Source organism: Bemisia tabaci, chromosome 4, assembly GCF_918797505.1.
Source record: "Bemisia tabaci chromosome 4, PGI_BMITA_v3".
Lineage (NCBI taxonomy): Eukaryota > Metazoa > Arthropoda > Insecta > Hemiptera > Aleyrodidae > Bemisia > Bemisia tabaci.
This window is the reverse complement of record NC_092796.1, coordinates 32,881,085-32,896,039: the sequence shown is the minus strand read 5'-3', so window position 1 is coordinate 32,896,039 and position 14,955 is coordinate 32,881,085. Positions and strand designations below refer to the sequence as shown.

General features: G+C 42.6%; 1 protein-coding gene across 1 annotated transcript in view; it reads right to left on the bottom strand.

The window, feature by feature from the left end:
• The window catches only part of Dad (Daughters against dpp), a 71,378-nt gene that overhangs the window by 47,727 nt on the left and 8,696 nt on the right, over positions 1-14,955 (bottom strand). The window contains exon 2 of the mRNA XM_019050979.2: positions 6,961-7,014. Coding sequence (XP_018906524.1) covers positions 6,961-7,014 — 54 coding nt within the window. The remainder of the gene's footprint in view (positions 1-6,960; positions 7,015-14,955) is intronic.

Here is a 14,955-nt window from a genome sequence, read left to right as displayed (position 1 = left end):
ACGAATTTTCAGGGAAATTTGTGGATATTTCTCTTCCGGTTTTAAGGAAAGATTTCGTCAGAGATTGGACCTAAAAAGACTGAAAATTGCAAGGAAAAATATTCATAACATACCTACTTCGAAATTCATATATTCTGAGAAAAATTTCGGCAACATTCGAATGCCCATACGACGTTTCGGCTTCGCAAGGCAGAGCAGCGCTATGTACTCGGGGTGCGGTAGAATGGACCAGTGAAGGTGGACATGGTGCGAATTCGAGCAATCCAATGTGCGTTTTTCAACCAAAATTTTACACATACGCGATTCGCATAACGAAAATTGTTGAATTGAACTCCTGACTAAGATATTCAATGATTCTTACCGCGAAAATTCAAGCCTCCCACTCATGGAAAAAACCTAAGGCTACGTAAGTCAAATCACGCACTTAACAGTCCCTGCAGAATGAAAAATAACAACCGCATCTTGGTGATTCAGCTCGGCTGTTGCACGATGCACGTTGTTTAAATGACACAAGGCGAGAAAAGAACATTGTTCGCTTAAGAAGCCTGCCAAAACCGTTGCAATACGCGATTTCATTAAAGTAAACTAACTGCTTTTCTTGTGAGCGTGGGAAATTCAAATTTTCCGTTTAGATAGGAGTTGATATCAGTAATTTCCGTACCACCTTCGTGTTGAAAATGCGTAAGATATTGTGGTTAAAATACTTCCGACTCTAATCTGACTAATCTAACTGTGTTAGATGGCTTAAATTCGTAGGTTGTCTACTGATTCGTGGGGCGCTCGAGAGATTATTCGACGGAGATGGTCGAGTTGGCGTCGCGGCGCTGAGGCTCCGGCGTCGGGCGACGTGATGCGGCGGGCGCCAGGCGTCGGCGCTATCATCCTGAGCGCCGCTGCCAAAATTCACCACTCTCGCCGGCTCCCGATTACAGACGATATATTCCCGCCCCGGCGCTATGAGATCTGCGAATGACCAGTTTATTACCATTCATAACTTTGACAGAATGACAAGGTCCTTAGAATATTAAAATTTCCTGACGTTCTAGAAATTTTGATAACAAAAATTGAATGACTTTCCACCCACTTGTTTAAATTTTGTGCATGAAAGAGCCTTTCAAGACTTACATGTAGAGTGAATTTTTAACTCTCCCGATAAAGCTGACGACGGTTATGTCATGTTTCCGGAAAATAAGAAAATTTAAGGTTCAATAGAAACATATTCTCTCTTTCCCGTAATTTCTCGAGGTTTTCAGTCAAAAAATTTCATGAATATTCCCTAACCTATCCACCACTAGTAAACATGTGCTGCTGATTCAATTTAGCCCGAGAGCAGCTGAATAGACGTAAAAAATCGACGAATAATCGGAATCTGAATTGGGATTTTGGTCCATTGATAACCAAATTCAGCGTCGATCACCATTAATGTGTCAATACTGTGCCGAGGGATGGTCAAAAAAGGGCAGTAAACTAATTAGAGTTATGCATTAAGTTCTTATTGGAAAACCTCGCATTTGATACATCACTGTTTCTCTGCAAAGAAATAAAAAACACCGGAAACTTTGAAACACCGCGATGGAGATACACGGCTTCGCACCACTATAAAAAAATTTACGGGCTATAAAGACATACCGTCCGTTCCCGGCTCAGAGGCTGGAGCTGGAGGTGTAGCTTAAATTGCTCCGGGTGCGACGTCCGGAACTTTCGGCCTCTGAGCCCCGAGCGCGGACGGTATGTCCATAAAGCCCGTAAGTACGGCTTCCACGGCCGGAGTTTTCTTTTCCTGTAACTTGGACCATCGATACATCGTTCAGCTTCCAAGACGAGTCACCTAAAGGGATGCGCTTGAAAATCCTACGCCAGGGTGTCTACTAAAACAGGCTGGTCAAAAACAAGTACTTTTACAGTACTTTTTCAGTAAATTCTCGAGAAATTTAGTACCTCCTCCATCGGAAAAATCCCGTACTTTTTCAGTGACTCCATTTTACGAAATTAGAAAAATTTCAAAAATTTGAAATTGGCATAAAAATGACAACAAATTTAAAGAAAATCCGGACCTTTTTGCGGAATTTCCGCACTTTTTCATTGCTTCCGGACCGCCCTTAAAAAATCAGTACTATTTCCGGACTTGTTGAAAATCCTGCGCGAACTGGAGTGAAAAAGCGGCGCTTGGCGATTTGGCGAGTGTGACGCGGCGCGAGGCTTGCGGCAGGAGTGCTCGTCGCTCGTCTGAGCTGAGCGCCGCGACGACTGCGACTAAATATAGACGCCCGGTTGCCAGATCGCCGCGAAACGCACCCTCTTCCGAGATCCCATGCTGGGCTTCCGTTTCTATTTCGGGGCCACGACCCGAAACCGACTGGGCCTTCGAAATCTGTCAATTTAACCGCCCGATACGGGAAAAAACAAAAATCAAAGTTTCGACTTGAATTTCATTTCAGATTTTCCTTACATCTTGAATAAAAGTCACTAATTTTAAGTTGATAAGACTCGGTGGATGTTCCGAACGAACTGTGACAAAATAAAAAACATTTACATTGCTTAGATGGGAGAGTACACGCCTTCATCATGTAATTTGAACAAATTTGGGTCATAATTCCAAAATTTGAATAAAGCGGCCTCATCTTGTGGGCTCCCGGGCGAGGGAACATAACTCAATTCCAAGGTTGCAAAATTGACTCAAACGATTTAATTTTTCACCAAAATGTACCTTTGCATTGAAAATATGGCAAATGGTTAAGAAGACATAATTGAAAATAGTTTTCATTCAACATTTACAGTTTGAAACCTCAAACCCTTTCAGAGCGCAAAGAAACGAGATTTAACAAATTTTCCCTGACATTTTCGACATGGTCGTCATTTTCCCTGACTTTTTAAAACTACCTGACATTTCCCGGTACACTGGAAAAAAACCACATGGATCTAGAGTCCAGACTCTTAAAAAAATACTCTTGATTCTATCAGATTTAAGCTTAAATAAAAAACCAAGCCTCTTAATTTGAGCAGATTTCCTTTTGATTTAAGCTTAAATTTAACTGAATCAAGAGTATTTTTTCCTGTCAATGTTTTCAAGAGTCTGGACTCTAGATCCAATGTGTTTTTTCTCCCCAGTGCATTCCATGACCGTGGCAACCCGGAAACGTGGATTAATACTATTGATGCAGAACGTTTCGACATGAGGACCAATCGAAAAATATCTTATTGCTCCGCAGTTGCGAGCATTAATTTCTTGAAAAGTCGAGGAATGATTTCTCCGGGCCACGACCAGCGGTTCTTGGAGTCGCCCGAGCAGCCGGAGGCGAGCAAGCGTGACGTCATGGATGAGCGCGCTCGAAAAAGAAGAGAAAGAAAAAGGAAAAAAGAGACAGGATGCAGGGTAGCAACGCACGGAGGGCCAGCAGCCGAGTTTAGCCGGACAAAAGTCTTCAAAGGCGCCTGAACTTACTAATATGAGAGAATGTATGTTTAAGGGGTAATTTAGGTCGCTGAATCCATATTTTGGGTTTTTGTAAAGAAATTTTGAAGTTTTTGATGAGAATTATTAAAAAAAATTGCTTTATCAACGGGTAATTAATAGCAATTTTTCACTCAAATCTTCAGAGGTACCTGAGTTTGTTTTGTGTGAAGAAATTGGTTTCTGAGGATTATTTTGGTGAGTAAATTACAGTTTTGCTTTCTTTGTTCAACATTTTTCAGTTTACAATTCAAAAAATTTGAAAAATGATGATTTATCTGTGGGTAATATATGGGAATATATGTCACGTATTTTTCAGCAGAATTAGCATTGCATCTCATCTCGCCCAACGAAAATATTCATAGCTCAGAAAATTGCCGAAAACTGCAAGTGAACCAAAGAAATTCTCAAATTTCAGAGTGTGCTTTTACTTAAAATTGACCATTTGAATCCTTCAGCCATGTCCAGAAAATTCAGGAGTCGTCTGCATGTCGCGTATTTTTCAGCGTAATTATAGTATTGAATCTCATCTCGCCCAACGAAAATACTCATTGCTCAGAAAATTGCGAAAAATTGCGAGTAAACCGCAGAAATTCTAAAATTTCAGAGTGTGTTCTTACACGAAATTGACCATTTGAACCCTCCAGACATGTCCAGAAAATTCAGGAGTCGTCTGCATGTCGCGTATTTTTTGGCGGAACCAATGTAAATATTGCCTTGAAGAATGCACTTCTTTTGCCAGAAATTAGAAGATAGAAAGGCAAAGCCGGAATAAAACCTTGAATTAGAAAATTTTATTCAGAATCAGTCATATTTTAACCCTAGAAGTCGGGCCGCAATCGTATGGACATCTATAATAACAATATAAGTAGATTAGCATAGGATAGCGCCATTATACGGCATGCTTGCAATTTGGCAACACTGCCTTTCATCCATATGAACACATCTACGATAGAATCGATATATATCGAAAATCCTAACCTAGAATCGATTTTCGTTAATGTATTTACATTGAGAAAGAGCATTGATGCCAACATGCAAGAATCGCCAATGCCTGGCACGTGAGTGATCTAATATAGGAAATTAGCATAAAATCCTCGATCTTGCGTCACAAAAAAATTCATAACTCACGGTAAGGCAAGAAAAGGCAAATGAACCAATGAAAATTTAGATGCTTAGGATGTACTGAACCACATGGTAGCGGTCCGTAACCTTACAGATCTTTACAGAAAATTGCAGACCACTTTAAACCTAAAAATTAGGCCATTTTCATGCCCAGTTTTTAATTTTGTGTACCTGACTATACAATGCACAAAATTGATAAAAATACCTTAAAGTAAAATGAAAACATGTTAATCTAACTTGGTAAAACAATCGCCATGTTGGGAAACACTCGAAGATTTGTGGAACATAACATTTTGGATGAGCGTTGAACCAAGCCAGCATAGAGGATAAATAAACACACCACGCGCGCTCGGGAGAATCTTGGCATTGCAGTCTTATTAGTGATAAGACCCCCAAACCCAGTGATGTACAGATACTCCATGATATACCTTATCGCTCAGTGGTGTCTATTTTCGAATTTTCTGGACAAGCCAAAATGGACTTTTGTCCAGCTAAATTCGATTCCTGGCCCTCTGTGCAACGCGGCGGCGCGGGGAGTTTTCCCACCGCAGAAAGGCAAACCAAAGCACGAGGGCCGATGAGCATCATCCATCAATTCGCGCCAACGAGTCATCAATCATGCACATGTCCACGCCTCTGCTGCCAGATCGCAACAGCGTCACCGACGCCGGCGTTTCAACTCCGCCAAGCGACTTAAAATCAGTCTACAGTCGCCTGAAAATAGGGCCGTGAGCTCAATTGACGCCAGAAAATCAGAAATAAAGTCGCCTAAAAAAGGGAGCATGAGCCCAACTGACCCTTGAAAAATCGACGGTAGGTAGTTATAAAGATGCCTAAAAATAGGGGGCGTGAGATCAACTTATGCCCGAAGAAATCGCCTGAAAATCAGTTATAAAGTTGCCTAAAATTAGGGAGCAAGAGCCCAACTGACGCTTGAAAAATCGCTGATAGGTAATTATAAAGTTACCTGAAAAAAAGGGAATGTGAGCTCAACTGACGCCTGAAAAATCGCCTAAAAATCAGATTTACAGTCGCCTAAAAATAGGGAACAAGAGCCCAACTGACGCTTGAAAAATCGCCTGAGAATCAGATATAAAGTCGCCAGAAAATAGGGAGCTTGGCCTCACTGACGTCAGCAAGTTAGTCTTTCGCAGTTTGCCAAAAGCAGGAATCTTCGGCCCAACTGAAGTCTGAAAAATCGCCGGAAAATCAGTCCTAAAGTCGTCTAAAAATAGGGAGCGTCGGCCTAACTGACGCCTGATCAGTAATGAGGCGCGGGATGATGGGTAAAAGGTTCATTTTGATCAACGATGTTTACTTCACGATGACTCAGAAAAAAAGGGAATAAAGAGAAAAGTATGAGAGATTTTAGCCTGGAGTAATTTGAAAAACGTGCATTATCCACAAGACGAGGAATTTCTTTCGGGGTGATTCTACATACAGAAGTTCCTACTGTCATAGCCCCTGACCCAATGGGAACTAGTCAATGAGCGAAACCAGTAGAGATGCTCTCACCATATTAAGCTCCTTAGAAGTATCATGGTCAGGGAGGTGATCAAACTTCTTTTCTACGGATTATGAGTTAATTCCAACCTCAAAAGGAGAGTATCAATACTCTGACGGTAAAATTACGACGAGAATGTGGCAACGCCGGATATAAGTGCGCGCACATGTGCAAGATAGCGAGCTAACTACTTAACACCAGAATTTTGAAACTCCACTGTTCCACTACCGGAGCCGCCGAGAGCCCTTTTCGATTCTCGACTCGTTTTGAAGTCGCATGACGGACTGTCAGAGCCGGGGAAAATAACGGTGCTGTGACACCGATAAGTTTATTTTAATTTCTCCGTAAAAATCCATTTTCTCAGGCGCCAAGAAAATGAAGAAGCGCCCACAAAAGCGGCGCGGAGGAAGGCGATTAGGATTGCTCCCAAATTGCGGGGCGATCTGCCGCTAAAACTGCGCTCATAAAGCATGTCGTTCCATCCCAAAGACATGAAGACGGAGCGCTAGAAGAAGAAAATAAAGCCACCTTTGACGAGTTTGCGGAGCCTCTATGAGCAGCAGAAAAACTAACTTTATCTGAGATTCCTCCTTTTTACCAAGCCAAAATAGGTTTATTATAAAAATTCACCACCCCAACTTTATGTATCTGTTCGTTTTAGGCATTTAAAATGAGATTCGAAGAAGAGATATGGAAAAATGAAGAGGACAAGTTCAAATCAAATCGTTTCCCGCGCATGGATTCACAGCGCCAGAATGGCTTCACTTCTTCCCCGTGCTTTTAGATACGAGCACTCCGTCTTTATGTCTTTGTTCCATCCCGAAGTACGAGAAAAGTAATTTAAAAGCTAGGTTATGATAATAGTTAATAGGTGACTCACCTTCCGGTTTAAGCCGTTCCGCACTAAAACGACAGTAAGGAGGTGGAGGGGATTCTGCAACAAAGATAAAAATTAAAATTAATTACTTATACAATCGCCAATACCATACAGAAATATTATAGATCAGTGTTCGTTCAAGATAAGAGGTGACGCAGGTGTTACGTAACGTGATTTTCCCGCCTTTTTGACCCCCTGGGCTACGTCAAAGCCAAGTATCGAATTCTCGACGGGTATTGACAAAGGCAGACTCGGACTGGCCCAGGGGCTCGGGGCCCGGAGTGGTCGGCCCCTCCCCCCTGAACTTCAGACAGAAATGTCAACCTGCGGACCCCCCTAAATATAACGTCATTAAAAGCGACCCCCCCCCCCCTTTTTTTGCGTGGGTGTGAGGTTGTTGCAAACTTTTTCAGGGTGTCTACTAAAACAGGCTGGCCAAAAATCAGTACTTTTACAGTACATCTCCAAGAAATTCAGTACTTCCTCAACAGAAAAATTCAGTACTTTTCCAGTACCTTCATTTGACAAAATTCGACAAATTTCAAAAATTTAAATTTCTCGCTCAAATTGCGACAAAAATGACAAAAAATGAACAAAATTCCGGACCTTCGTGCGGAATTTCCGCACTTTTTCAGTACTTCCGGACCGCCCTTAAAAAATCAGTACTACTTCCTGGAAATTCCGGACTTGTAGACACCCTGTTTTTGCTGTATCACACGTTGATTCATACGTGAAAATAAGTCGAAAATAAATTTGAGCTGGAAAAGTTTAAAATCCACTCCTTTTCTCACTATGAATGTTAAGTTTCCAAACTCGAGTATTCCGAAACCAAACTATTTGGGGAGGGGGGGGGGGGGGGGGTTCGAGTTCGTTGGCACCGGAATGGGTCAATGCTGCGACCTTAAAATGCGGCGACTATTTAAGTGCTGCCGCTATCACGACCGGCGCGGAGGCTGAGGACCTTTAAAACGGAGCCTTATCTACTGGAAAACTAGACCACTTTGCTCGATAAAACACTTATTCTAATCGCTACCAAGTGCCGGCGCTTGGATCCACTCATCACCGTTGCCAGATTGGGCTGCAAATCGATGAAAATCTCGAAATTTATAATTTTTTCATCATCGTACATACAGGTGATCCATAAGTCTCGCGCCAGGCATCAACCGGTAACTTTCCTACAAATTGAGATGGACTTGAAATTTTGTGACTGCTCCTAAGTCAAAACAGGGTATCTGCTAAAAACAGGCTAGGCCAAAAATCAGTACTTTCAAAGTACTTTTTCAGTGCATTCCCAAGAAATTCGGTACCTCCCCAACAGAGAAATTCAGCACTTCCAACTGAAGAAATTAAAAAAATTCAAAGATTTGGATTTCTCGCTCAAATTGCGACAAAACGACGAAAATTGAAAAAATTCCGGACCTTTCTTGCGGAATTTCTGCACTTTTTCAGTACCTCTGGACCGCCCTTAAAAAATCAGTACTATTTCCGGACATTCCGGACTTGTAGACACCCTGTCAAAGGAAGTGACTGTTGAGTTCCCCCAAAATTTGAGGAGGACCTCTCTGAAGAACGGCGAGATCCCTGAGATTTGTAGGGCGGTACGGGCCTTAGATTCACCCTGTATAATGTGCTGAAATCGCCTTTATTGCATGAATTAGCGAGAATGAAACCACACACGCGCTAACTCGGGAAAATGAAAGTTTTCAAGAGACACAAAAAATCGGACGAAGTTAGCCTAAGACAAAGTTTTTGTTGCAAGTCACGTCTTGCCGCAAAGGCGCCTATCTTCAATAAATTGTATGAAATTAACATTTTTAAGATCCCGAGTTGGTGCGTTCATCCCATACTGACTAATTGGGGTTCCTCTCAAATTCATCAGTGTTTTTCTATTTCTTCTTTGAGATTAAAATAATTATTGCTCATCAGAGACGCAGACTGTGAAGCAGCGGATCTCTGCCCTAGCCTAGATGACTTAGAGTCACCTTAAAATCATCTGAATTCTCCAGGGTTCCCTTTCCGTCACGTGACAAAAAAACCAGTGGCGAGCGCGAATAATCGACTATCGATATGTCTTCATTTGAAGCTATGGTAAAGATTCGATATCAAGGTGTTCGCTGCAAACACCCTGTTTATCGACTCTTTTCCATAGGTTCAAACGGCAGATCAATCAGTATATCGCAAAAGCACGCCACGTCACTGGAAAAAACCGCCCGGATTCCCCTAAAAAGTGGGACTCGCTGGATGTATACTGCCGTGCTAAGGAAAAACACCGTATGAACCTTCAGGCGTTGCCAAATTTCGTTTGACGAAACACGCATTTCTGAGAAAACTTATGCACATTTTTCTTCCAATTTTTCCGATAATTTTGTTCACAATTTCATCTACAAATCTCTACAATCTCATAGAAGAATATTCATAGATTCCCATAAAAATAAATATTTACCGTAAGAAATTTGGCAACTCTCGAATGTTCATACGGCGTTTTTTCCTCAGCACGGCAGTGTAGAGAAGGGGCTAATCAGACTAATCTGATGCTGGTGAGCGAGAGCGGCTCGGGTTCGAATCCGAGCGGCCAGGCCGCATGCGCACCGCTGCCAGATATACTGAAAACCCAGCAATTTCCCCACGTCGAATCCGCATTCAAGCGCACGACCTGGCAACCTCGGCGGTGCGGCGGCGAGGCGGGGGGCCGGGAGAGAGAACCCGCTCCGGTCGCCGGGTTGAGGGGGCGGGGTACGAAGACGCGCACAATTACATGGCGCCATTGAGAGACCCCACGGTCCGGAGCCGCCATGCGCCAGCCGCCACCGCCGCAAGAGGCAAGAGCCAGCGAGCGGGGCCGGCCGCCGCCGCGCCGTCCTGGAGCGCGGCGCACAGTAGATCGAGTCAAAACGAGAGGTCGGACAAAATTTGGAAACTTTAAACGCTTAAAACTCCGTTTATACAAAACGTTGAGGTTCTAAAAATAGTTTCCTAGTGAAATTTTCTTGAAGTAGCACCACTAGAAATTTGAAATTTGACGGAAGAAACACCAAAATGTGCAGTTTAAGTCAACAATTTTTATGTCCGAGCTCTGCAATTGACTCGATCCACTGTGCGGCGAGGCCGGGCCGTGGCGCTGCGGTGAAGACGGGGAGACCGGCTTCCTCGTCCCACAGCCGGAGCATGCCAAAGCCGGCCCCGGCCTCAACTCCCGGGCTCTGGAAAAACGCCGATCAACATCCCGGATGCGCCCGAAGAAATGGTATCGATAAGGGCCGTTTTTCAGCAAATTCAGCTGGGGTGGGCCCAAAATCGGCCCTTGTCGGTGCCCCTCCTCCAGACGAATTCAGGGTGTTGATAAGGCGTTTTTCCGCGGCGTTCCCAGCGATTAAGCTCATCGAAGATCTACTTCTTACGCAGTGCTTCGTTGTTTGGTCATTTTTGATCTCTCGTTGGGTCTAAAATCGGCCTAAACATGGTTTGAGGGCTGATTTTGGCGAAAAATGCGGGTTGGCGGTTGAATGCCGAAAAATCCTTTTCTTTTCATCATACGCCCGTGTTGCAAGCGTTGGACCTGGTAAGATACCGGAAATGACCAAATCATGAGGAGTTTCGTAAAATATAGACCTTCGATGAACAAAAAATCGCCTGGAATGAGCCCCAAAATGGTCCTTTTCCATACGCATCCTACCCCTTCATGGTAACATTCATATTTTAGGACGGAGGAGTATCGATAAGGGCGATTATGGGGCCCACCTCAGCTGAATTTCCTCAAAGAGGCCAGTAGCGGCCACGGAGTACGAGTACACTGTCAAGGAAAAACACCGTAAGGGTCTTCATACGTTGCCAAATTTTCTCTGATATAAAATGAGAATTTTCAAGGAAACTTGGGGAGAATCTACGGCAAATTGTTTAGAGGACACATACTCATGGGGTGTTTTCCCTCGGTGCGGCAGTATGTCGCGTGGCCGCTAATCGGACTTCCCGGCCAATTCACGAGAGTTCATCGTTTTCCCCCTTAGTTTACAAGTTTAAACCGCTCCGTTTCCCTTTTGTCCATCTCTTTGTCTATCGATCTAAATGATCAGCCTACAGAGCTCTCCGGCGGACCTGCGCACAGTGGATCGAGTCAAATAGAGAGGTCGGACATGAAATTTTGGACTAAAACTCCAAATTTTGATGTTTATTTCGGCCCATTTTAAATTTCAAGGGGTGTCGGAAGAAGAAAATTTTACGAGGAAACCAATGAAACCACTTTTGGAACCTCAAAGTTTTGTATAAACGGAGTTATAAGCGTTTAAAGTTTCTAGATCTTGTCCGACCTTTCTAATTCACTTGATCCACTGAGCCGCGGTTCGCTCGACAATGCCATAAGTTCGCTTGACGGACAATTTCCGCGAGGAGGCTGGATGGGGGGAAAATGTTCGGTTGCACGATTACTCGGTCCGTGCATGTAATGATGACGTCACCGACAGGGCATAAATACTGCCGCAGCGCCGCGCCAGTCCAACAGGTGCGCAGCCGGGCCGGGCGGCGTCTCCCAACCCAGGCACCGGTGGACGCATGGCGCCCCCCTCCTCCCCACCCTTAGCAAACAACCGGGGACAATATCCATGGCCGAAGTGCGAAACCACGTATCTCCGTTTGCGACATCGCAGACTTCCTGTCAAAATTTAAATATTTCTTCCTTCGACAAATTTGTCGACATAATTTCTTGAAAATTTCTTTGATTTTTCTATTCCATTAGAACTGGGGAAAGAAGCGAATGGACTTTCGTCACATCACAAAATGGCACCATTCAACAGAAATTTACAAGCTATCCAATAAACCGACTGATGATCGATGCATGCAGGCTTTAGTCCATTCTTTTCTATCCTCAGTGTTGGCAGAAATAATTTCTTGAAAATTTCCTTGATTTTTCTGTTCCATAAGAACTAGGGAAAGAAGCGAATGGACTTACGTCACATCAGAAAATGGCACCATTCAACAGAAACTTACGAGCTAACCAATAAACCGACTGATGATCGATGCATACAAGCTTTTGTCCATTCTTTTCTTTCCTCAGTTCTGGCAGAGTATCGAGCCCCAAGGTTGACCTGTTCTTCTTCGAAAATATAAGCCAGGAGCGGGAATTTTGAAACATCGCAGTTAAGATATGTGGTTTTGCACTAAAGCCATTCATTTGAAATATCCCAAACTGCTAGTTGCCCTAGAGTGAAAAACTTGCTCACAAAACTCACGGAGTCGACGCTCAGATTCACTGAACGATGGCTCATGATCGAAGATTTGAGCGATTTGTCAAGCGATCCTAACTGAATTTGACAAAATTTGCCCGGCGAAGTGTTCATCCAGACCCGACCGGAGATGCAACAAAACCTTAACTTAGAAAACAAAATTCAAGAACAAATTCCGAGGTTTCTCATTAAAGTTTGGGATAATTTCTTGTTCCCTTCACAAAAGAGAACAACTACATTTTAATGTTGTCAAATTTACCCTGTAATATTAAAGTTTTACGAGAAACATTTTGGGCATTTCTAAATGACAATTTCACTGATTATTCCTTCGATCTCATGCAAAAGCCAAAAACCGATACATTTTGGACAACAATTGGACTTGTGAACACAAAGGAAGGATTCCATCAATTTGTACGAGGGACATAATAATGAAAAAATTTCCGGACCTTCTTGCGGAATTCCGCACTTTTTCAGTATTTCCGACCGCCCTTAAAAAATCAGTAGCTACGTTTATGCGAGGCTCGAAACCGGGGTTTCACGAAACCCGAGTTTGTAATGCAAGTTTCCTCCGTCGGGTTTATGCGGGCGCTGTAACCCGACTTTCGCGGGAAATCAAACTTTCCGATTTTGGCGCTGTTTATGCGCATATTTTCGATTGAACTTGAATTTCATGTTGGCGCCATTTTCACAAGCTATACTTCATTTTTCCACTATGAATTGATTCAATAAATTATTAGGTATTACTCTTTTATCCTGTGTATGTTCAATTTTTCCACAATATATAAGCGGAGGCTTCATCTTCACTAGAAAAGCCTTTACTGACTTTCTGAGCAACAGTTGGAAAAATGACAGTAGATGTTTAATCATTTTACGTTCATCTTTAAAATTGAATGAATACCTAATCTCAACAACCCTCCAAATCATGCTCGAGCTTATATTCTGAGTTCAGAAAAGTTGCCATAGGTAATTTTTAGTCATGTTAAAAATAATTATGGCAGGCGCAGAAATTCATCATGTTGTTGATTGAGCTTCTAATGATCTTACAATAGGTAGATATAGGCATTGAAAGTGTAGGAGTGCTAATCCAGTAAAGCACCGCACCTTCACTCCATGCTGTCGTAAAGATTGTATGTCTGCCATTATTGTAGTGAAACAAATAAAGAATCGGGATATACTTATGGGAATTCCTCCTTCAAGATATGATCAAAATAAGCAGATATTGATAGGTCAACAATGTATCGCTGAAGCAGAAGCGTCTAAATCCTCTTGAGGCAACGGACGGTGACAATCTCAACAAACTGGTGACGCTTCACAAATTTTGAATTTCCACATTCCCAGAGACACGCGCTGAAATCCTGTTTCTCACCCCTCTTTCCGACTGCTCTCCGAGTCCATGAGCAAGACAGGAAGAAAATAGGCAAGCTACCTACCACTGTTTGCCTACCTATGTGTGTTTTTCTTAAACTTGATTTTCAAAGGTGACTCATGTAAAGAGCAACTGACAAACAAGATTTCAGAACCTGCCATTGCATTTCACTAACCTAAGACACAAACCCAACCTTACCATTGATATTCTTTCGCTTACACTGTATATTATTCTCCCACTGAGATTCGATATGAACTCAATTCAAAAATCCTTCTGAATTTAATTATTCAGGTAGATTGGAATCTGGAGCTCTCAGTCTATCTGTAAAGCGCATTTACTAACATTCACTGCTGTCACAAGATATTTTTGCACAGGCAGAGCCACTTTCCACAGTTGATGCATCTCTAACGCCAAAGCTCAATTATGACAAGTGGTTCAACGACCAAAAATTGTTACACGCCTCAATAAAAACCTTATTCTTATCTCAAATTGAAAATCTTGGATCACAGAGCACTCACCGAAGAATCTCCTTCCTTCTGCATCAGTATGAGAAGAGTGACGATACTTTGGAGCAATAACTTTGAACTAGTTTCAATAAATGATGGCTTCAGAATTTGAGTCATCATTTACTAGAGATTGGATCAAAGAAATAAGTCAGCAGGTCACGGTTGTGGCTGGAGTCACACTTCCAGTAGGACAACCAGGAAATAGATACACGGATAACACACAAATTCAAGAGCTATGCAGCTCTGATTGGATCAGATTTTAGATTTAATCGGTAGATTGAAATGAAAAAATTCGGTGCACTACTTAAAGGGAAGCAGGGTGCCTTATCTTGAAATCCTAGGCAAATCGTGTGGATACGGTAAAAAAGTTCTCCGCAGATGATGAACTGGTAGGTAAGGCTATTACTCAATTGTAGCCTGTAAAGCTCTTTGCTTGCTTTGCTTCTGTGGTCATAAAATGTTGATTAGAGTTGCAAGAATTATCTGAAAAAGCAGTAATAAGCCTGGATTCCATCTGACACTAAACACCTTCACTAGAAAATAACGTCCTACGTTTAGCTAAATAAGGATAAATAAGCCACATACAGGGTGTACCAAAAGTCCGTCCCACCCCTGCTAACTTTTGAACGAATTGACTAGGGTAATGAAACTTTGGGAATGTTCCTATCTCAAAGGGGACCATCTTTTGGGGGGGTCAAAATTTTGGTCCCCCCTCAGGGGGGGCGCGGGGGCCCCCAACTTTTTTTTTTCAAATGGCAACCCCTATCTTGTGATACATCATTCGAAAGAGCATAAAAAACTAAGAATTTTGGCGCAAACCGCAGATCAATATCTTAATTTTTGACCGAGTTATGATAGGTCAAAGGTCAAATTTGACCTATTTTCAAAAAATCATAACTCCGGTTCAAAT